General features: G+C 44.5%; 1 protein-coding gene across 13 annotated transcripts in view; it reads left to right on the top strand.

Annotated features, from left to right (window-relative positions):
- The window catches only part of GBF1 (golgi brefeldin A resistant guanine nucleotide exchange factor 1), a 265435-nt gene that overhangs the window by 86534 nt on the left and 154589 nt on the right, over positions 1-24312 (top strand). For 12 of the 13 annotated variants that reach the window (XR_014788747.1, XR_014788745.1, XM_084841340.1 and 9 more), the window contains exons 4-7: positions 9938-10069; positions 12255-12373; positions 12845-12953; positions 13368-13428. Coding sequence is in view for 11 of the 13 variants with exons in the window: in XM_084841340.1 (XP_084697466.1) it covers positions 9938-10069; positions 12255-12373; positions 12845-12953; positions 13368-13428 (421 nt within the window). In the remaining 2 variants the exon portion in view is untranslated. The remainder of the gene's footprint in view (positions 1-9937; positions 10070-12254; positions 12374-12844; positions 12954-13367; positions 13429-24312) is intronic. The other variant, XM_084841346.1, reaches the window with a different exon arrangement.

Genomic DNA, 24312 nt, shown 5'->3' with positions numbered 1-24312 from the left:
GGAGTGGTGGTCCAGGGTATGTGTGTGTGAAAATGGCCAAATGGACCTTCCCCACCCCTGCCCAAGAGAGTGATCTAATTCAGCAGGTTTATTTTACTTGTATTTAGTAAACAACAAACCTAAAAAAGTACTCTGTTATTTTTTTGTCCCAGTATACTACAAGTATTTTACCTGAAATATCTGAGGGGAAAAACTTAAAGCACATGTAGATTGCATTCCGATGACACAATAACCTACGATGGGTTAAATAAGCTTGTTGTTGTTCAGTCGTTAAGTTGTGCCCCACTCTTCCTGACCCCATGGACCACGCCAGGCCTTCCTGTCCTCCGCTCTCTCCCGGAGTGTGCTCAAAGTCATATTCATTGCATCGGTGATGCTATCTAGCCATCTCATCCTCTGCCGTCCCCTTCTCCTTTTGCCTTCAATCTTTCCCAGCATCAGGGTCTTTTCAAGGAGTTTTCTCTTCACATTAGGTGGCCAAAATATTTGAGCTTCAGCTTCAGTATCTGTCTTTCCAATGAGCAGTCAGTGTTGATTTCCTTTAGAATGACTGATTTGACCTCCTTGCAGTCCAGGAGACTCATAAGAGTCTTCTCCAGCACCACAGTTCGAAGGCATCAATTCTTCGGCGCTCAGCCTTCCTTATAGTTCAGCTCTCACAGCCATACGTTGCTACTGGGAAAACCATAGCTTTGATTAGACGGACCTTTGTCAGCAAGGTGATGTCTCTGCTTCTTACTATGCTGTCTAGGTTTGCCATAACTTTCCTCCCAAGGAGCAAGCGTCTTTTAATTTCATGGCTGCAGTCACCGTCTGCGGTGATCTTGGAGCCCAAGAAAATAAAATCTGCCACTGCTTCCATTTCTTCCCCTTCAATATGCCAGGAAGTGATGGGGCCAGATGCCATGATCTTAGTTTTTTTAATGTTGAGTTTCAAACCAGCTTTTGCACCCTCCACTTTCACCCTCAACTAGAGGCTCTTTAGATCCTCTTCACTTTCTGCCATTAGGGTGGTGTCGTCTGCGTATCTGAGGTTGTTGATAATTCTCCCGGCAATCTTAATTCCGACCTGTGATTCATCCAACCCGGCGTTTCTCATGATGTACTCTGCATATGAATTAAATAAGCAGGATGACAATATACAGCCTTGTTGTACTCCTTTCCCAATTTGGAACCAATCGGTTGTTCCATGTCCGGTTCTTCCTGTTGCTTCTTGTCCCTTGTACAGGTTTCTCAGGAGACAGGTAAGGTGGTCTGGTACTCCCATCTCTTTAAGGATTTGCCACAGTTTGTTGTGATCCACACAATCAAAGGCTTTAGCGTAGTCAATGAAGCAGAAATAGACGTTTTTCTGGAATTCTCTTGCTTTCTCCATGATCCAGCGAATGTTGGCGATTTGATCTCTAGTTCCTCTGCCTCTTCGAAATCCAGCTTGTACTTCCGGTAGTTCTCGGTTCACATACTGCTGAAGCCTAGCTTGTAGGATTTTGAGCATCACCTTGCTGGCATGTGAAATGAGCGCAATTGTACGGTAGTTTGAACACTCTTTGTTGCCCTTCTTTGGAATTGGAATGTAAACTGACCTTTTCCAGTCTTGCGGCCATTGTTGAGTGTTCCAAATTTGTTGGCATATTGAATGCAGCACTTTAACAGCATCATCTTTATGCAGACCTTTTTATTGGAATAGTAGTAAAAATTTAAAGGCAATAGCATGTACTTTCCTTACCTTGTTTAAATGTAAGAAAAACAACAATACTGAAAACTTTTGGCACGCTAATTCATCCTTCCCTAACCTGGTGCCCTCCAGATGTGTTGGACTACAGCTCCCAGCACCCTCCCAGTCCAGTGAATCCGGAGGGGACTGGTTGGGGAAGGCTGCACCAATTAATTTTATCAACCCGTAGAATTGTGCATGATATGCTGAAACCTTTTTATCTATTTCAAAAAGGTACCTTCAGTTTCGTTGTCACTACTTATTAGTTGCATTTCACACTGAGAGAGATATGTATTTCAATCAATCAATCAATCAATCAGTCAATCAGTCAGTCACACACACACACACACAGATTCTCTCACATAATTGCTAGGGATAATCACCTCAAAAACAGTATTTACAACTTTGAAACTGCCAAGTTTGCCTAATATTGTATTTGTAATTGGCATCCATTCATTGTTAGTAATAAACTTCTAAAATGGATAATTTTCTGCAGAAAAATAAAGCACTGAAGATTTTCTGTTTAGGAAAACGTTCCATCCCACAACACTGATACACAGAAAGGATTGCTTTCAGTAATAGGCATGAGGAGGTTATATGTGTGCTGCCAAGTTCTTTTCAATACATCTGGAGCTATATGTGCCATTTTATCATAGAGGTTTTCTCTTCTTGTGAGATCCACTAATAAACTACAGATGGGACATTCTAGTTAAGCCATTGTTGCAGATTAACTCAGTAGCTTGAAAATAATCTATACTTTAGGCTTCCTACTGTTCTCAGACACTGATTTCTTTGTAGTATTTTCTGGGTGTGATACTTGAAGGTTCACCATTTCTAAACATGAAAAAGGATAAATTGATATAATCATAAGACAAGAACTATGAAAATTATGAAATGGATAGCTGAAAGTTGCAGTCCCCAGGTGGCCTCATGCATTGCTCTGACAAAAGGCAACAGATTTTAGCCATTTTGACATACGAGCACCAGAAAACAAACATTTTGGATTGTATCCAGACTTATTCCTGCTTAGAATAGACCCATTGAAATCAATGGGACTTAAGTTAGTCATGATGACATACAAATAATTTGTCAAGTGAAATGTGTCATGAATAACTTAAGTCTAACTGGTGTCAACAGGGCTGGTCTTCCTCTGCTGGTTCTGTTTATTTATTTGATTTATACTCCACCCTTCTACCAAAAAATGGTACTCAAGGCGGCTTACAAAAACAATTTAAAATAGCTTAAAACAATTAAACACATTAAAATGCAATAAAAACCTTAGAATTAAAGAATAAAAACAGCACCGAACCCACTGACCCACTTACAGTCCAAAGGCCTTCTTGACTAAAATGACCTTTGCTTGCTGTTGAGCCTAGCAGAGAGGGAGTGAGTGTAGTTTCCATTGGGAGAGAGTTCCACAGCTTGGAAGTGGCCACTGAGAAGGCCGTCTCTTGTGTCACCACCAAATGCAGCTGTGATGGTGTCGGTCTTGAAAGAAGGGCCTCTCCAGAAGATCTTAAGCACTGGGCAGGCTTGTATATGTGAAGGCGGTCTTTCAGGTAACCTGGTCCCAAGCCATATAGGGCTTTATAGGTCATAACCAGCACTTTGAATTCTCCTAGGAAACAGACCAGTAGGCAGCAAAGCTGTTGTAACAAGGGAGTCTTGTGCTCCTTGTAACTGACCCCGGGGTCTATCAATGTCCAACATCTATAATCCTTTCCAAGTACAGCTAAGAATTACACATAGGTGTGAAATTTTCTGAGAGTGTTTCCCAGGACTCATGGAGGGCATTCAATATGCTTATCCTTTGGAATAGCCCCTCCTCTTCTGTAAGCAGGCAGGACCAACATCTTGCCAGTCTCCTATAGAGGGAAGGATATCCTGCTTCCCCAGACCAGCCCTTCATACTGGCAACACAAGGCCTGGACTGAGCTCCGTGCTCACTGCATTAATTGTTTTCATTCCCTTTTTTGTTTTGTAGATCGTTGGTCTTCTCTGCTCCCCCCCCCCCCCGACAATTAGGCGGGTCAGGGAAGATCACATAACAAAAGGAAAGGGAGCGCTCGTCAAATTCTGCTGCACTTCCTGCCTGTCTCCTTAGCAGTGGGGCTAGTGAGGCTGCAGCGGGGAGTGTTTCTTTCACACCTTTTCCAAGAGGCCATGAGCCACCACTCTTTGCAGCACAGTTGGCTAGAAGGATGTGGGCCCTGCTGCCTCCTCTCCTGGAAGGACAGGTGGCCAGGAGCCAGACTCTGTATCTCTCCTTCCCCTCTGAGTGCGATGGAGATGGGGACTGAGTGATGCCACATTGCTGGAGACTCAGCAGCCACTAGCAGCAGCAGCAGCTGAGACCGTAGGGTGCTCCAGGGCAACAGCATGGAAGTGGAGAGGGTGAGTAGAGCTGCTTCCTCTCCCTCACCCAAACCACCAGATTTAAGTGGGGATAGGGCACACCCTGAGTTCATACAGTGGGTGCAAGCCCTAGTTCTTAAGGAAGTGTGGGGGGCTATGATCCCTGGGTGGGGAGCGTGCAGGGAATCCTCCAACAGATCACCCTGCCCATCCAAGAAGACTCAAAAGTGAAAGACACAGATGTAGCCATTCTAGAGGCAGATCTCATCACAAACGTAAGAAGGGACATAGATCCCCCCCCCCCCCACGGTCCTCCTCGTCAGACTCAAGATCTGGTAGGCAGGGCAGGGGAGGCAAGCCCAGGAAAGTTCCTCAAGAATTTACAGCCATGCAGGGAAAAGCAACTGCTCCTAGCCCCAAGGCACCTAAACCTCTTCATAGGGCAGGGTACAGTAAGGTTGTTTCTCAGGTCCTTTCTCAGTTCTCTCCTAATAGCTCTGATGCTCAATCTGACTCTGAGCACAGGGAGGAGGGAGACTCCCTTATCCTTCAAAGTACCCGTGCTAGCAATGACAGTGGCGGAATGTCATAGAGGAGACATTGAGTCCATGGCCTCTCTAGTGCATTGTTTCCCACTGCTTCTGGAGAAGAGTCTCTTGTCATGAACTGTGGACATTTTGCATTTTTGTGGTGTGGTGAATAGGTCTATGCCTGGTAGCCTGAAACATTGTACCATCTGTTGAAAAACCTCCGGATGCAATGCCCATTCTTCCTGCTCCACTTCGTGGCTGAGCCAATCAACCAAGAGGTTGGATTTCCCCACCAAATGCTCGGCCTTGATTGATGCCAGGTTGTGTTCCACCCAGCTTAGAATCACAGATGCCCCCAAGTGTAACGCCTCCAACCTTGTTCCTCCCTGTCTGTTCACATAGGCTTTTGCAGTTACATTGTCTTTGCACACAAGAACGTGGTGATTATGTATTTTTTCTTGAAATTCCAACAGTGCCAGCTTGATGGCTCATGATTTCATCAGGTTTATGCTTTTCTTTGCCCCCCTTGCTGACCATGTTCCTTGAGCCACCAGTATCCCTGTGTGAGCCCCCCAGCCAAACAGGCTGGCATCTGTGGTGATGACGACTCTGTCGTGGCTTGCAAGTGACATCCCGCTGTTCATCCGGAAGGGTTCCATCCACCAATTTAACAGTCTGCAGCTCGTTGGAAATCTCTACCTGTAGGTGTTCCCTGAGCGCTATGTGGCTCTGGAAATGATGGAGTAAGTGCTGCAGAAGTTGGGTGTGAAAACGCGACCAATTCACTATCTCCTGGCAGGACACCATCAGGCCTAAAAGCTGTGCCAAGGACATCAAATCCATATTGTCTGGGCTGCCTCCTCCAACATGTGAAGAATCTTGCACTTCCTGACCTCTGTGGGGAACTTCTTGTGTTCCTTTGTGTCCGGGATTACTCCCAGGTTCTCCAAGCGCTGTTTCAATACTAAGGAGCTCTTCTGTATGTTTACAATGAAACCATGTGCCTGGAGACAGTTCAGAGTAGCCTGTAAGTCCTGCATCCCCCTTTCTCTGGTTGCAGAGTGGACAAAGATGTCATCTAGGTGTGGGTCCAGGTAGATTCCTTCCTATCTCTGGTGTGCTACCAACTGGGTTCCTCCTCTCCCTTAGTATGATCCCCCCAGCCCCGGTCTTTGTCAACTGTGTGCAAATTAGCCTATCTGCAGTCTGGCCTCGTCAATGTCCTTGTATGTTATGTACACTTCGGTGCTCCCATTGACTGCTGTGACATACAAGGACATTGACAAGGCAAGACCATACAAATTGGACAGGTGAAAGTATGCTGTTGTGCACTTGTGAAAAAATGGAGAAAAAATTTTAAAATTATGAACTCCTTTGCGTACTCCTAAGGCACCAAAAAAATAATTTTTAAAAAGGTGGCGAACAAGGTAATGGTCCCTCCAGAGTGCCATTTGGATATCGGTGGAGGAGCAGTCACTGGGGAGGGAGGCTGGAGGTGGCACTGGCGAGATTGTGAAGAGTGGCATGGGCATTTTTGCCACTCTTGCCAAGCATCTCTGTACCCCAGCAACCCACGATAAAATCGCTGTCCTGGGTTCATACTCACCGTGGGTATGAACAACCTTACAACAAGCCATGGACTCTCAGCATAGGTTGTTTGTGAAATTTAAGCTACCCTGCAGAAAATGTGGTGGGTTCGGACGACATGACAACGCACCATGACTGCCTGCCCATGGTAGGTTGTTGTGTTGTGCAAACTCAGTCATTGGGTTTCTTTGCGGTGTCACTCTCTCAGCCTAACCTATCTCACAGAGTTCTTGTGAGAATTAAATGATGGATGGCAATCATAGAATAGTAGGGTTGGAAGGGACCTACAAGGCCATTGAGTCCAACCCCCTGCTCAATGCAGGAATCCAAGTCAGCACCCCTGACAGATGGCTGTCCAGCTTCGTCTTGAATGCCTCCAGTGTGGGAGAGCCCACCACCTCCCTAGGTAATTGGCTCCATTGTCATATTGCTCTAACAGTCAGGAAGTTTTTCCTGATGTTCAGCCGGAATCTGGCTTCCAGTAACTTGAGCCCATGATTCCATGTCCTGCACTCTGGCATGATGGAGAAGAGATCCTGGCCTTCCTCTCTGTGACAGCCTTTCAAGTACTTGAAGAGCGCTATCCTATCTCCCCTCAGTCTTCTCTTCTCAAGGCTAAGCATGCCCAGTTCTTTCAGTCTCTCTTCATAGGGCTTTGTTTCCAGTCCCCCAGTCATCTTTGTTGCCCTCCTCTGAACCCTCTCCAGTTTGTCTGCATCCTCCTTAAAGTATGGTGCCCAGAACTGGACACAGTACTCCAGATGAAGCCTAACCAGTGCTGAGTAGAGGGGAACTAGTACTTCCCGGGATTTGGAAGCTATGCTTTTGTGAATGCAGCCCAAAATGGCATTGGCTTTTTTTGCAGCCACATCACACTGTTGCTCATATTCAGCTTGTGATCTACAACAATGCCAAGATCCTTCTTGCTTGTAGTGTTGTTGAGCCACGTATCCCCATCTTGTAACTGTGCAGTTGGTTTCTTTTTCCTAGGTGCAGAACTTGGCATTTATCCATATTAAATTTCACTCTGTTGTTTTCTGCCCAGCACTCCAGTCTGTCAAGAACACTTTGAATTTTGTTTCTGTTTTCCAAAGTATTAGCTATCCCGCCCAATGTTGTATCATCTACAAACGTGATCAGCATTCCCTGCACCTCCTCCTCCAAGTCATTAATAAAAATGTTGAAGAGCACTGGGCCCAGGACTGAGCCCTGCGGTACCCCGCTCGTTACCTCTCCCCAGTTGGAGAAGATCCCATTGAGAAGCACTCTTGGAGTCCGGTTCTGTAGCCAACTGTGGATCCACCGGATCGTTGTTTCATCTAGCCCACTTTGAGCTAGTTTGCTCATCAGGATATCATGGGGCACTTTGTTGAAAGCTTTGCTGAAGTCGAGGTATATTATGTCTACAGCATTCCCACAGTCCACAAGGGAGGTGACTTGATCAAAAAATGAGCTCAGATTCGTCTGGCAGGATTTGTTCTTGACAAATCCATGTTGGCTTCGAGTAATCATTGCATTGTTGTCAAGGTGCTTACAGATGGATTGCTTTAGAATCTGCCCCAGAATGTTCCCAGGGATTGATGTCAGACTGACTGGTCTGTAGTTCCCAGGTTCCTCCTTTTTACCCTTTTTGAAGATAGGGACAACATTAGCCTTCCTCCAGTCATCTGGCACTTTCTCAAAGATTTCTCAAAGAGAATAGCTAGTGGTTCTGAGAGTTCTTCTGCCAGTTCCTTTATTACTCTAGGATGCAGTTCATCTGGCCCTGGAGATTTGAACTCATTCAAAGTAATTAGCTGTTCCTTGACCATATGCCTATTGATCTCAAGCTGCAATCCTGCCCCTTCAGCCTGTACTTCGCCTTTGCCAGGGGGGTCATAGACCCTCTTTTGGGAGAAGACTGAGCCAAAGTAGGAATTTAGCACTTCTGCCTTTTCTTTGTCATCTGTTATCATTTTACCATACTTATTTAATAGCTGAACAACCATTTATTTCCTCTGTCTTTACTGTGCAAGTAGCTGAAGAAAGCCTTTGTGTTGCTTTTAGCATCCCTCGCTAACCTCAGCTCCTTCTCAGCTTTAGCCTTCCTGACGCCATCTCTGCAATTCTGTGGTACCTGCCTGTACTCTTCCTTTGTAGCTTGGCCTTCTTTCCACTTCCTATATGTGTGCTTTTTTGTTTTCAGGTCCTCTCTAAGCTTTTTGTGAAGCCACATTGGCTTCTTCTGTTGTCTTCCCCCTTTTCTTCTTGTTGGAATTGTTTGTAATTGTGCCTTGATAATTTCCTTATTTAAAAGCTCCTACCCATGTTGGACTCCTTTTCTCGTTACAGTCGCTTGCCATGGGACCTTACTGATCATTGTTCTGAGTTTAATAAAATCAGCTTTCCTAAAATCCAGGATACGCGTTTGACTACACTCGGCTTTTGCTTCCCTTAGAACCAAGAACTCGAGTACAACATGGTCGCTTTCCCCCAGAGCTCCTGTAACTGCTACTTTATCCACCAAATTGGCACCACTAATCATGAGCTCTTTAGAGAAAAGGTGGGATTAAAATGAATAGTATTTTATAATACTATAAAAAATGAATAGTAACAAGCATGTTGGACTAGGACTGGGGAGACCCAGTTTCAAATCCCCATTCAGCCAAGCAACTCAGAGGGTGGTTACGAAGATAAAATGTGCCAGGCGTGAGGAGGAACTGCTTACATGACATGGAAGTTAGACTGGGATTCTTAACGTAATAAACTTCTTGCTTTTTAGTGAATGAATGAGTTTATAGGTGCCTTGACTCTTCTCTCAAACTTCTTGGGGACAAAAAAGCCATTTTCATCATGAGCCGCTTCAGAGTAGTTCAGTGTAGGCACTCAAAATGTAGCTTTAGTGCAGCGCTATAATTAGCATTTTACTGTACTTCAAGGTCTTGAAAGCACTTTGCATATATCTCAGTAATCTTTACATCATCCCTGTAGGGCAGGCCATTTTGATATATCTGTATTATCCCTTTATCTTCATAATTTATCCAGTGGCTTAAAAGTGTACTAGGCATACAGCGTATATTGTTATCCCAATATTGTGTGTGTGTGTGTATGTGTCAAGCTCAGGTAGAGGGGATTAAGGCACCCTCGAATGTAGTTAACACAGACTGCAAATCAAACAAAGTCATGACAGATCTCAAAATACATGCAGAGCAGCTCACTTAAGAAAGTGAGCTGGAGCACAAACTGCAAGTCAGTTTCACACATATGTTAGAACCCCTTTCCTTCTTTCATGTGCAGCAATGACCCTCCCACCGCTCTCTCCCCCTCCCTTCCCTCCGTGTATTAAGTTGTAAGTGAGCACAGTATGTGAGACTGTAGAGTATGTGAACTGATTTGAACCAAAATGCTTGGTCCCAGTGTACCAGCACTAAGCATTGTTTTTACTGTTGAAACTCAGTCTGGAGGTTTCCAGAGCACTTAGATAATAAGGTTCATCAGAGTATTAAGTTTCATAAACTCTCTGTGCTTTATTCCACTCTCCCCTTCCATCTTCTGTTGCATTAAAATATAGGTCAGGGACTTACCTATTTAAATTTCTCTGTTAAGTATTTATCTTATTTTAACTGTTTAAATAAATAAATAAGCAAGCAAGCAAGCCATGATACAACATGAATCTGTCAGACATGAGTCTCCTTACAGGAGAAGCTGTTTTCTTTGGTCTTGTTATAATATCGATTTTTCATTGTGCTATGGCTTTTGTCTTTTGCTCCAGAGCTTTCAGCAGTTGAACCTATTGTCTTTCTTCGACCTTTTTTGGAAGTTATTCGTTCAGAAGACACTACTGGACCCATCACTGGATTGGCCCTAACCTCAGTAAATAAGTTCCTTTCATATGCACTAATAGGTATGGATCTTGAACAATTGTTTTCCCTTTTAATATCAGCTAAAATTCATGCTTCAGAAAGCTGTTGCTTGGATGAGTAATGCATATTTATAAACCTTGAAATATTGTAACTAAACTGTGAAGTAACTATGCTGTGGATATTTCAAAAGAAGCAGGAAGGAGGTTCTGAAGGTTCTACTGCTTTCCAGCTAAAGGCTGCCAGATTCAATTGCCTTGTGATGGCCATCTGTTGTGTGAAAACCTATGGTGTACAGCCATAGATGGGCAGATGATCAACTCAAAGTCTTTGGATACCTTGGCATTCTGATCCTTTGACGTTAAATACAATGGGTCTGGCATTTGCCCAGTGTTCTAAGAAGCTTAGAATGAACCCTCATTTGATTGGAAATAGATGATTAAATTTTTACCCAAAGAGATCCAGAAAAGCCTCCTAATAAAATTCTGGAGTCATTGTAGATTGTGAGCACATGTCCCATATTTCTTTATATTTGCCCTTCCACCAGTATACATATTCTCTACTTAGAACCTGCTTAAGGATTTAGTAGTTCCTTCTTCTGAGGTTGAAGTCATTCTGGAGGCATTTTTCCTCATAATCACTTCAGCCAGAAATGATTCTAGAGAGAACCCCCTTCTTGCTTTGGTTTTTCTATAGCAGTAGGTAGTTCAGCAGCTCAGTCCATTATTTATCCTAAGGTTACATTTCTTTACAACTTTTAGCAGAAACTGATTCTTCCTTGAGTTTTTCTCAAGTTGAATATGTGTGGCACAAGGGTGTTCCCAGGTTTTAGCTAGATAGGACTTTTCTTTTAAGAACGGCCAAGAAGCTTTTTGTTTCCTTCAAGTCTTCTTTCAGGCATTTGGCAGCGTATAATGAGTCTCTTGGTTGTCTCTGGCTGATTGTTCTAAATTGTTTTAGATATATGTTGTTGTATGTCATTATGTGAATGATTTTTATATTTTATATGATGTTTTTTAATGTTTTTTTATTTTTGTGAACTGCCCAGAGAGCTTCGGCTATAGGGCAGTATAAAATATAAAAATATAATAAATGAAATGAAGTCTTTTGTGTTTGTAATTGGTGGAAGGAGAGTTACCCAGGACTACCTTGTTTCATTTTAGAGTTTGCATACCTAAAGCTTCAGGAGTGGGAATCAAAGTACATTCCCTACCTAAGACTATGCCTACTGCTATCTGGGGGAGGTCATGATTATAAGCATTCAACAGGCCCTGACGCTACTTAATATAGTGCTGCACATGGAGGAGAGCATTTTGGCTTCTCTCCACTATGTGTAGAAACCAAGTGCGCTTCTGAGGGAGGGATGGAGCACTTGGACCCTCCTCTGGCAGCCCACTGTGTTTCTATGCTGGGCAGGGAGAAGAAGTACCCTCCTCCTCATCTAATGTAGAAACCAAGCAGGCTGCTAATGGAGGTGTGGAATACTTCATCCCTCCTTCAACAGCCCACTGTGTTTCCTTACTAGGGGTTGGATCCAGATTTAGGCATGTGCAGTTGGGCTGGCAGAATCAAAGTTCCCCAGCCCCTTCACCCCACAGCAACCCTGCTGGCCCCCTGAAAATGCTACAGAGGATTGGGGGACCCTGCTGAAGGAGTGAGCTGTGGTGTGTAGGGGAGATCCCACAAAATCAGCTGGAGGCATTGTCTGTGAGTGAAGATCTTCTTCCCATGGAAAGCAGATCCTGGATCTAATCCTGGATGCACAGGAGGTGATGCTCCCTCCTATGTGTCCAGCATAGAAACCAAGATTGTGGGCTTCACCCCTGCAGTATTTCTGTCTTAGATGTGCAGTAGGCAAACCTCTTGCATATGTAGCATAGAAACTGAGTGGGCTGGTGGTCAAAGTGAGCCATATCTCTGCCACTAGCCCGTTTGGTTTCAGTGCTGGATGAACAGAATGGGGCTTTGCCTCCTGCATGTCTAACATAGAAACATGATGTGCTGGTGGAGAAGGGGCAGAGTGATCTATGCCATCACCACCAGGCTACTTGGGTTCTGTGCTGGATGCACAGGAGGTAAAGGCTTTTCTTCATAATTTGAACAAGTGCTGTGAGTTTGATGCATAGGGAAGGGAAATGGAAGCCATGGAAATAAGAATGGTAATTTTTGCTCTGGACCCAGTTTTCCTTTGGTCTGGACTTGCTAAAACTTGTCTTCTGTTTTGTACAGATACTAACCATGAGGGCACAGCTGAGGGAATGGAGAACATGGCAGATGCCGTCACACATGCCCGATTTGTGGGCACAGACCCTGCAAGTGATGAAGTTGTTCTGATGAAGATCTTACAGGTATGTGGAGCAAAGCAATTATTATTTTAATGCTTTGCACCTGATGCCCTACATATTCCATTCCATGAAAGCTGGAATAAGGGAAGAGGGTTGTTATGACTTCACTGCAACTTTAGCCATAACTTCATTTTTAAGCAGATAGCTCATGTATCTGCATTAGAAGCTTTTCCAATACAAATAGTCATTAATTGGTCTCAAGTTGAGAGGTTTTTTTAATCTGTTGTGGCCAAAGCTAGGCTTTCTTGATGCAGTAGAGACAGGCATGTGGAACCCAATAATCTTATACAACCAAGTGTTCTTTGCTCCCATTCACTTAAATGTGAACAGTTGTAATGATGACATGCATCCTTCTCTTCCATCAGTTGAACTTAACGTTCCTCTATTTTTTCACATGAGTTTTTACATTGTTTGACAATGGTGTTGGCATGTCATTAGGATATATCATGCCATACTGATGTGTTCTTCTTTTAGGTCCTGCGGACTCTCCTCCTCACTCCGGTTGGAGCTCATCTCACCAATGAGTCAGTGTGTGAAATCATGCAGTCTTGCTTCCGTATATGCTTTGAGATGAGGCTTAGTGGTAGGTTTTCAATGCAGGCAAGCATATCCCAAACTTTCGCAAATGGGGAATGGTTTCCAAGAAACAATAGGAATTCTACCTGCAATAAGTCTGTGTGCTGGGACATTAGCAAGCTTAAAATATGTTAAATTTGTACCATTGAGTTTCCACAGCTTACTCAAGAAATTAGAGTTTTGTGTACCGGTTTCTGCTCAGTTGCTTGTCTTTCTCTCCCCACCCACCACCCCCTTTCAGCTCTGTAGCGCCACTTAGTGTATCTTTACACATTTTGCTGCACTTCTGAATCTGAAGCTGGTTTTAATAAATTTTCAATAATCCTTTGTAAACAACACTTGGAGGGGAGTCTACATAGAGAAGCCTCTAGATAATATCACACCGAGTAATGACACCTGTGTTATTTGTTTTTGTCTTCAGAGTTATTGAGAAAATCCGCAGAGCACACTCTGGTCGACATGGTGCAGCTGCTCTTCACAAGGTAAACCTCCCTGTGTTTGTCTCAGCACTGCTCAGATGGCCCTTCAAGGACAGAAAGATCCCACTTTTCCAATTGTGTGTGTGTGTGTGTGTGTGTGCCTGCGCATGTGAATGTGTTTGTCTGCATGGCCTAGAAAGTTATCCAACCCAAGCATTATCAGGTCCTTGCATATCTTGGTCCTTCACCAAAATGGATGTTCTCTATGGGTAGGTTATAATGTCTCATTTATCCAGAACAAGCAAGAATACAGTATTATATTAAACTAGTCTGAACAATATTATGAAACCCGATACAGATTAACTAAAATTAGAAGCTTCAGTCAGTTGCCACTGAAGGCTGGCCTAATCGAAAAAGGCTTTTACTGCCTCCAGAAAATGGGAAGGCTTGGGCTCAGACCGCTTGAAAGGGACTTTAGAGATCCCAACATGAATGCCTGTTTGTGAACCCTTAATACTTTGATCTCGCTCAAATTCAAGAGCCTCGAACCCCAGCAGATCTGGACATATAGGAGGAACTGGTGGTCTTTCAGTATGAGAAATATGCAATGCACGGCTTGGACTGTATCATTGCCTACTTCTTATACTGAAGGACCACCACTGCATCTTTTTTTTGCCCAACAGAGGTGCTTGAAAAGCTAATTTATCACTTTTTTCATATGACTGATGTTAACTTGCATGTTAGCCAAAGTTAGTCATATAAGTCCATTGTGGATAGTTCAAACTGCAGCACACTCAGCAGAATGTCTCAGCAAGGATTAGAAAAGAAAATGCATTCTTTGATTTTGACCCCAAGAACTGTGAAAACTACACACCTGTCTTGTCCTGAGGACCTTGATCCTGAAAGGGAGTAACAAAACGGATCCTTGGGCTTGACAGTGACATCCAAAGAATAGGTGTTTATAAGATAATTATATTAAGATGGAAACTCTTTAACCTGAAAAAAAACAGATAGTGATGGAAATAGTGAAAAGAGACGAAAACTTGAATGGTTTGGCATTAATAGTCACATAATAGAATTGGAGCCTACCCTGTATCATTGATGTACTGGGTCAGAACTAATAAAATCTGTCTATACAATATTGCGCTTCTGTTGGTGAAGCTTCTGGCATCAACTGGTTGTCACCATAATAAGTATTTCCCCCGCTTGCATCTCTTTTCTCCTGCCTGTCCCCACTTTAGTAAGGGGCTCAGGTTTTGGGGGGAAAATTTGACCAAGGAGCCCTGGGGAGAAGAATTATCTAATAGATCCTTTTAACCTGTTCCTATGCTCTACCACTTGCTTCCCCCCCCCCCCTTGCTGTGGAGAAACACCATCAGCGTTCAGTCTTGGGGTGCATATACAGTGAGCACCACTGGGCCAATTGACACACTGAGATCCCTCTCCTCACTCTAGGCCAGGAAGAATGTTTGTGGCTATTTTGCCATAATGATAGAATGATTGTCTAATTGCCAGTATCCTTGACTGCAAAAGGGCACCTCTCTCAGTTTTACTTAATGCTATCTTACCTGCTCTAACTAGGCCTCCCTTTGAGCTCTTAGCTACATGTCCTGTGTCCAGGGCTCCTTGGAGGCCTCTCTCAGTCTAATCCAGTAGCCAAGTCCAGACACAGACAAAGGGGTTCCTTTCAAAGCTTTATTCTTCTTTTACAACTTAACAACTGTACCGTTTGCAACTAGATCTGAGCAGCACAGTACCTATGCCCTAAGTTGGAACAGTTGGTCCCCGTTTGAAAGGGAATTACTGGCAGACCCCTGAACTTAAGGACTAGGGAGAGTCCCTCCCCTTTTTCCTTGGATCCTCTGGGCGCAGCCGTTGTTTGCACACCAACTGGGCAGTACGCCTCCTTTCCGTGCCCTCCATCTGGCGCCGCTCTCTGCGTCACGCGTCCACCAAGTCTGCTATCTGCGCTCTGTTACTCCCTGGACTGCTATCTAAGCTAGGAATGTTGGTGGGAGGAATCTCCGTCAACTGTTGGCCCTGGGAAAGAGGAGTGCGCTCCCCTCCCAGGAGCAACTGCTCTTCCTCAGAATCAGAACTACTCTGGGATTCTATGGGCTCAGTGTCCACCCTGACATCCTGTTCCCTAGGGCAAGGGAGGGCAACCTCCAGCCTGCAGGTCTAATCCAGCCCATGGAGGTTGCTGTCTGGCCTTCAGAGCCTTCCTGGATTCCTTGTGGGGGCTGAACTTGGCCTTCCAAGCCCCATCTCTTGGAAGACACCCTGCGATTACTTTCAGTCACAGATCAGAGATAATAGTGGGGGAAGTGGGTGGGCAGGGGAGTTGCCTGCGTGGCAGGGAAGCCACCACGTGGGCGAAGCATCTGGGTTTGAGGGGAGCTCTCCTCCAATCGCTGGTTCAGTCCAGTATGATTTGCCCATTCAGCCCATGGAAAGCTGGGTGGGGGGTCATCCAGCCCGCTCACCCAATTTGGGTTGCCCTCGGGAAATCAGCTCTTCAATTCATTTATCTAAGTGGGTGATTACATATGCTCATAGAATTTTGGTGGGTAATGCTCTGTCAGTAAGAAGTGTTGCACTTTGGGGAAAATGTGGTTCTCCTTCGTGGTATCTGCGCATCACACATATGGGCTCTGCACCTGCGTTGAGTCTCGATTCAGGAAACTTCTGGAACTAAGGATTCTTGGTAGGAACCCTTCCCCCATCGTCCCAGTATGCATGTCCCTAGAGGGTTCCCGCTTATTCCCCGAGTTGTCTTTCGACTGCCTTTGTGGTATCCTTGTCTGGGAACTTCTTTTGCCTTCAGTTCAATCTGGAAGTGTTTTTTTGAGGCTGAGGTTTTATGCTACCTTCTTCTCATCTATCAAAGTGTTTCTGTCTTTATCTTAGTGTTATTTTATTTTATTTTTTTACCATCTCACGATTGCCTTTAAAGGCATATGGCCCTTAAGGCACCATTTAGAAAGTGTGTCCATTGTGGGGCTAAGGTACTGCCTTCTGATGGGCACTCTTTGTGCCTTTTCTTCCTTGGTGAAGGCCATGTTGTCAAGGCTTGCTCTTATTGCCTAGCCTTTTTGAAGCAGGCAAGGCAAAATCGTTCTGATCGGCTGAAAGCTGCTCTCTAGAAACAAGCATAGGAGACTGTTGAGGCACCAAAAAGCATGGCTGAGAAGCCAACCTTTCCTTCAGAGACTATATTTGCTGTGCAGGAGCCTGCTCCAGTGTTAGGGATGTCATCCCCTCAATGTCGTACTCTGCCAAGTACACAAGGTCCTCCCACCCCCAGATCGGTGCCTGATGCAGGCAGGGGAGCCTATTCCGATAACATTGCTGTTGGAGGGTGAGATCCAGGATCCCCCCATTTTACCATTACTGTCTGGAAGGCTACGGCACAGGTTGTTATCGATGTCTGCAATCGCTGGGTTCAGTCTATTTGTTCGCCTATTCTAACAGAGGTAATTTCCCTAGTTTTTATGAGAGGAGCCATTACTGAGACAGGTGTAGATCACCACAGGAGACCCCAGGATTGGGTTGAAACCTGTGATGATCCTTATGGTTCATACTACCCTCTTTGCCACCCTGATCCTCCTTACTGGGGAGAAAGTCAGTACTAAGATCTCCAGAATGAGAAGACGCTCTTCATGCCCCAATTCTGGTTGCACAGTCTGTTAGACCATAGCTACATACAATGCAGTTGCAAACTGTCCAGCCTGCTCTACCACAGCCACAAGTTGCATAATTGCAGGCCACCCTGCCTACTACCCAGTTGCAAGCCACGGTCTCACACAAGGAAGGAGAGAAGCAGGCTCCGTGCCAGGTTCCTCCAGAGGAATCTCTGCTTTCCAGTATGGAAGGCTATCAATCTGACACCACGTCTTAGTCTTCTTGCCCTCTCTCCATCTTGTTGCCTGACGCCATGATCATTTGAATGATGCCATCTCTCCATCAAGAGGACTTGGAACAATTTTCTAGTCGGGTTCTGCGAATGGCAGAGGCCTTGGGTCTACAGACCCAGCAAGTAGCTTCCATGGTGCAGGATCCAGTTTTTGTTGTGATGAATGCAGAATCTTTCTGACCCATGGCCAACCCTCTCCTCCCCGCACTGGAGATCATTTAAGAACCCTAGAAGGCCCCCTTCAAGCACTTCGAGGGGATGTATCATTTGCAGGAGGCTAATGTAGATTACTTATTCAAGCACCCAGCCCCAAACTCAATGGTTGTTGAGGTGGTGCAGGGGAAGGCTCATAGAGCACATTCTTCTCCAACTGATAAAGATGGCAGATGCCTTGACCTGCTTGGAAGGAGACTATATTCCTCCACAGCAATGGGCCTGAAAATTTCTAATTATCAGGTAGCTATGTTGGGGTACTAGCTACTGTTACGGGACAAAGTTGGCCGCCTCCATGACCAACTTCCAGATGACAAGAAGGAGGTAAGTCGCCTCTTCCAATCTGAGGCGATGAAGCTGTCGAGACAGCAAATAAATACCTCGAGCCATCAAGTCGATTGCGACTTGAAAGTTCTTGTGGATTCCATCACTGTGTGTTGCCACGGCTGGTTGAAGTCAGCTGGCCTTCCCCAGGAAACTAGAGCCTGCATCAAAGACCTACCCTTCGATGGTCGGGGCTTATTTAATGCAAAGACTGACAATGCATTAATTTGGTATGGAAGGCCCATACTGCAGCGTGTTGCGTGGGATTCACACCCCAGCAGCCACCCTGACAACGACGCTGGTTCCAAGGCTCTACAGCTAGATACCAACCCCAGCAACCTGTTTCATTGCAGCAGCAGTGTTCTCAACCTGGGTTCTTGGGAAAGTCTTTCTTGACTTCAAAGTTGCATAACTAATGCTGCAAGTCTGACAATAGAAACAAGCGGCGCCTTTGACTCAGACCCCCTTTTTGATAATCTTTCTGCCCGTCCTCCCATCTTTGGGACTCTTCTGGCCTCTTATCATCAGACTTGGCACAATATCCCATTGGATTCCTGGGTTCTTTCTATCGTACATTGAGGCTACAGGATTGAGTTTGATACCTTCTCTCCACTCAGTATTGTGAAGGTTACAGCACCATCCCCCATTCTCTACCAGGAGGTCAAAACACTTCTCAAGAAGGGATCCATCATACCCATCCCACGTTCGCATCTCTGCGATGGCTTTACTCCAGGTACTTCACAGTACTGAAGAAGGCTGGAGGGCTCCGGCTGATCCTGGACCTCTGAGAATTAAATCTGTACATTTCACCCAGGAAGTTCTGCATGGTCTCCTAGCATCCATCCTTTCCCTCCTTTCTTGAGATTGGTTTGCCTCTATCAACCTCAAAGATGGGTATTTCCATATTGTCATAGAGAAGTCACACCATTGTTATCTCCAATTCTTCATCAATCCTGACACCTACCAGTTCTGGGGACTATTTTTTGGCCTCTCCACAGGGCCGAGGGTATTTACCAAGTGCATGGCGGTGGTCTCCTCCCATCTACGGATACAGGGTGTCGAGGTATACCTGTACATCGGTGACTGGCTGCTGGTGGCGTCACGGAACTGTCTTCGTTGGTTGATAGAGATGACCTGCAATCTCCTTTGAAGCCTGGGACTTTGCCTCAGTTTTGACAAATCTCATCTGGAGCCTACTCAGAGTCTGCTGTTTATTGGGGAAAGGATGGTACTGAATGCATCCTCATAACTCCATGGTGGCCCCACCAGCTGTGGTTTGCCCCTCTGCTCAGGATGGCGCAGTGTTGGTACCATCACCTTCTGTCTCAACCACCCTTTCTCACCAGGGAGAATGGCCAGATTTGATACCCGGACATAGTGACCCTCTCCCCAATGGCATGGAAGATCGGGTGATAGAGACTGAACCTGTCCCAGCATTGATACAAAAAATCCTTGATGCTGCTCATAAGCCCTGTATACATGAGGAAATGGACTGCTTTTTCTGTCTTCACTCGCACCCAGGACTTCTACCCACTCTGGTGCTCCCTGAACCAGCTACTTCAACTTCTCTTTTCTCTCTTCGAGAAGGGACTTAAACTGTCATTTCTACAAGTTTATTTATCTGCTGCCTCTACATTCCACTGGCCCATTGAGGGTTTCTCTGTCTTCTTGCATCTGACAATGAAGAGATTTCTAGAAACATGGCACCATCACTTCATTCTACGATACCAAATTGGAGCCTTTCTGTCGTGCTTAAGGAATTTTCATCCGAAACTTTTGAGCCACTGGCAACCTATGACTCCTTTCGTGGAAGGTGGCATTCTTGGTGGCCATCATGTCTGCATAGCAGGCTAGTGAACTCTGTGCACTCAGAATGGATGAGCTATATCTCACCTTTCACTGAGAGGAAGTTGTGCTCAGACCTGATCCTGTTTTTCTATTAAAAGTTGTGTCAGACTTTCATTTAAATCAGGACATTGTTTGGTCTGCTTTCTTTATTTCCCCGTCTACACCTTTGGAGTTGACCCAGCACATGCTCAACGCTCATCGTGCTTTGGCCTTTTACAAGTTCACGACTAAGCAGTTCAGACTTTCTCCTCGACTTTTTGTTTGCTACGGTGGCAAGTGCTTCCTGGGTTCAGCGGTTCACTTCCTGGGTCTTCAAGACTATCAAGCTGTCGTATGAGCTGGCTGTGCTCAAATTGTCTGCACCAGTCCGAGCTCACTCTTTGTGCGGTAGTGACATTGGTTGCATTTGACAGAGGGGTTACCATCCCTGAACTGTGTCACGCTGAAACCTGGTCGACATTGTCTACTTTCATTAGATACTATAGACTGAATGTTCAGGCTAGAGCTGATTGTACTTATGGGTTGTGCCGTCCTTTCTTCTGTATTGTAATAGGACACTGACCCACCTCCATGTAAGCTTGATACTCACCCATATGTGTGATGAATAGAGACCACCAAGAAGAAAGACAGGTTGCTACCTCTAATTGTAGTTCTTTGAGTGGTCATCTATGCATTCACATGGTGGGGGAAGGGTTCCCGACCAAAATCCTCAGCTGTAGAAGTTTCACAAATTGAGGCTGTATGCAGACGCAGAGCCCATATGTGTGAATGCATAGATGACCACTTGAAGAACTAAAGGTAAGCAACCTGTCTTTCTTAGGACAAAATCTCCATTTATTCCAAATTCACTTTTTCATATATCCAAAAGAGATTACACTGTCCTCTCTTCACAGAATCATAAGGGGGCATTTAAGCCATCTAGTCTGACCCCCTGCTCAGTGCAGGAATCTAGTTTAAAGCATCCCTGAAAAATGGCTGTCCACTCTCTGCCTGAATACCTGCAGCAACAGAGAACCCACCGTCTCCTTAGGCAGTTGGTTCCATTGTCTGACTTCTCTAAAAGGATTTTTTTCCTGATATTCAACCAAAAACTGCCTTCCTGAAACTTAAGCCCATCATTTCATGTTCTACACTCTTGGATGATAGAGAACAGGTTGCGGCCCTCTTCTGTGTGACAACCCTTTAGGTACTTGAAAAGTGCTATCATATCCCCACTCAGCCTTCTCTTCTCAAGGCTAAACATCCCCATTTCCTTCAATCTTTCCTCACGGAACTTAGTTTCTAGTCCTCTGATCATCTTTGTTGCCATTCTGTCGAGGTGAGGTGTGACTAGCACAGAGTTCTGACTAGGTGAGGTCTGACTAGCACGAACTGTTACTTCCCGTGGTTTAGAAACTATACTTCTGTTGATGGAACCTAGAATTGCATTTGCCTTTTTTGCAGCCACATCACATTGCTCACTCATATTCAGCTTGTAATTGACTATAACTCCAGGATTCATTTCACATGTACTACCGCTAAGCCAGGTATCACTTATCTTATACTTGTGCATTTGATTTCTCTTTCCCAAATGAAGAATTTTGCACTTGTCTCTTTTAAATTTCATTTTGTTATTTTCTGCCCAGTTTTCTAGCCTATCAAGATCATTTTGAATTTTGTTTCTGCCTTCTAAGTGAGGGGTGGTCAGATTTTTGGCTTGCGGGATCTACTTTGTTTTAGCCAGAGTCTCAAGTTCTACCAGCCACAGCCAGTCATAGTCAGGGAGGGTGGAACCCATCACAAAAGGGCAACTTGGGGGTAGAGCCAGTCACAAAATGGCAGCTTCATCCCATGATGAGTCATACACTGGAGTAGCCCGCTTCAGTTGATACACAATTTACTACACATCAGAGATTCTAACAGCATACCCTAAAAATAAATACAGAAAGACCTGGTTAGAGTGTTGTAACGTATATTGTCTGTGCAAAAACATTATATATCCACCCTCACCACATTTAGTTCAAGCAAAGGGATATATATTTTTAGCAGCAGAAAAGAACAAAAGAGATTTCTCAACTTATAGAAAGCAAAGTTAATGTAGAAGTAGATGCAGAACTCTTGCACCGCGTTTTTCTGCAAGTCTGTAATTGGCTTGCAGGAGGCAGGGCCAAGCACAACCTTTGTGATTGATTGGGAGAAGCTCTGCGAGCTACTGATAGATCGTGATCGATGCTCTGCCCGCCTCCAGTCTAAGGAACTCACTATCTCACAAATTTTGTGTCATCTGCAATTTTGATAAGCATTCAAACCCACCTCTTTCTCCAAGTTTTTAATTAAAATGTTGAATAATACAGGGCCCAGGACTGAGCCCTGTGGCACACCACTCACTACCTCCCTCCAGTTTGATGAGGAACCATTGATGAGCAGTCTTTGAGTACGGTTCTCCAGCCAGCTGTGGATCCACGTTATATTAGTGCCATCCAGCCCAGACTGAACTAGCTTGCTAATCAGGATATCATGGGGCACTTTGTCAAATGCCTGGCTGAAGTTAAGATATATTATGTCCAGAGCATTTCCACAGTCTATTAAGGAAATTACCTGAACAAAAAATGAAATAAGATTAGTCTGGCAGGACTTATTCTGGACAAATCCATGCTGACTCTCAGTGATCACTGTATTAGTGTCAAGGTGCCTACAGATCGAGTACTGTATAATCTGCTCTAGAATCTTCCCAGGTAATGATGTCAGACTGACTGGTCTATAATTCCCTGGATCTTCCTTTTTGCCCTTTTTGAAGATAGAGACTATATTTCCCCTCCTCCAGTCCTCTGCTTCTTCTTGACCATCCCAGAGTGCAGGACACGGAAAAATGGGCTCATGTTACAGGAAACCAGATTCTGGTTGAACATCAGGAAAAACATCCCGACTGTTAGAGCAATACGACAATGGAACCAATTACCTAGGGAGGTAGTGGGCTCTCCCACTCTGGAGGCATTCAAGATGAAGCTGGACAGCCATCTGTCAGGGATGCTTTGACTTAGATTCCTGCATTGAGCAGGGGATTGGACTCGATGGTCTTGTAGGCCCCTTCCAACCATACTATACTATTATTATATGATCTCTCAAAGATAATAGATAGAGGTTCCAAGAGTCCATCCACTGGCTCCTTCAACACCCTAGGAAGCAATTCATCTGAACCTGGGGACTTGAACTCATTTAAGGTGCTTAGATAATCTTTGACCATCTCTCTGTCAACGTCTAGCTGCTCTTCTACCCCTTCAGCCAGTTTGTCACATATGCCAGATGTGACATCTGGCAAAAGACAGATTCTCTTTTGGGAGAAGACTGAGCCAAAATAGGTGAAGAGCAGTTCTGCCTTTTCCTTGCCACCTGTCAGCAGTTTGCCATCTTTGGCAAGGTGCTGGTCTACCATTACTTTTATCCTCCTTTTACTTTGAACATATCTGAAGAAGCCCTTTTTGTTATTCTTGGCATCCCTTGTCAACTTCAGCTCATTCTGCACTTAGCCTTCCTGACATCATCTTTACCATTCTGGGCTATCTTCCTGTATATTTTCTTAGGGACCTGTCTCTCCAACCACCTTCTATATTATGTGTCCTTTTTATTTTCAGAAGCTTTTTGGCTTCTTCTGTTGTCTTCCATTTTTTATCCTCATTGGGATTGTTTCTGATTGTGCCTTTAGTATCTCCTTTTTTAGGAACTTCCATCCCTCTTGAACACTTCCTGTTAGGTTTTTCTGCCATGGATTCCTAGTTACCATTGCTCTGAGTTCATTAAAATCAGCTTTTCTGAAGGCTAAGGTACATATTTGACTACACTCAGCTTTAGTTTTCCTTAAAATCAAGAACTCCTACATGATCACTCACCTCCAAAGTTCCTGCTATTTTCATCTCATCAACTAATCCTTCACTGTTGGTCAGAATCAAATCATGCGTGGCTGATCCCCTTGTTCCTTCCTCCACCCTTTGAAGAGGAAATTGTCAGCAACGCAAGTCAGGAATTTCCTGGCATGACCATGCTTGGCAGAGTTTGTCTCCCAACAGTATCAGGGTAATTAAAGTCCCCTATAACTACTACTTCAAGCTTCCTTGAAATATCTGCAGTTTGCTTTTGGAAAGCATCATCCACATCTTCTCCTTGGTTGGGAGGTCAGTACTGTTTTTATTCCTTCCTTCATTTATTTTAATGCAGATGCTTTCAACAGGGCCACCATGTTCATTCTCTTGAATTTCTGTGCAGGTATGTACATTTCTAACATATAGTGCAGCTTCTCCCCCCCCCCCCTTTCTATGGCTTCTGTTCTTTTTGAACAAGGTATATCAGTAACAGTTGGAGAGCAACTTTCAGTTTTGTTTGTTTTTAGCAATTATACTTGAGCGTAGTGGCATTTCCAATATTCATGCATAGGCTAAGAGCTGAAGGGGCATCTGGCTGGCTACTATTGTGGAATACTGGATTGGCAGTCTTAAAACAGCAAGACAGTTCTTAACCTTTACTGTTGTTGTTGCTAAAATGCTGAATCCTATAGCATCTTCAGTAATTATATAAATATTGATTTGTCTGTTTTTTTAAAGAATAGGAATCTTAGCTATAGTATAAGACATAAATATTAGTGAACATGAACTGACATCTAGACATCCAATATT

Source organism: Heloderma suspectum, chromosome 3 (assembly GCF_057233095.1).
Source record: "Heloderma suspectum isolate Gila_16-S chromosome 3, 16-S_ref, whole genome shotgun sequence".
Taxonomy (NCBI): domain Eukaryota; kingdom Metazoa; phylum Chordata; class Lepidosauria; order Squamata; family Helodermatidae; genus Heloderma; species Heloderma suspectum.
The sequence above is the reverse complement of the archived record's forward strand: the minus strand, read 5'-3'. Positions and strand labels throughout refer to the sequence as shown.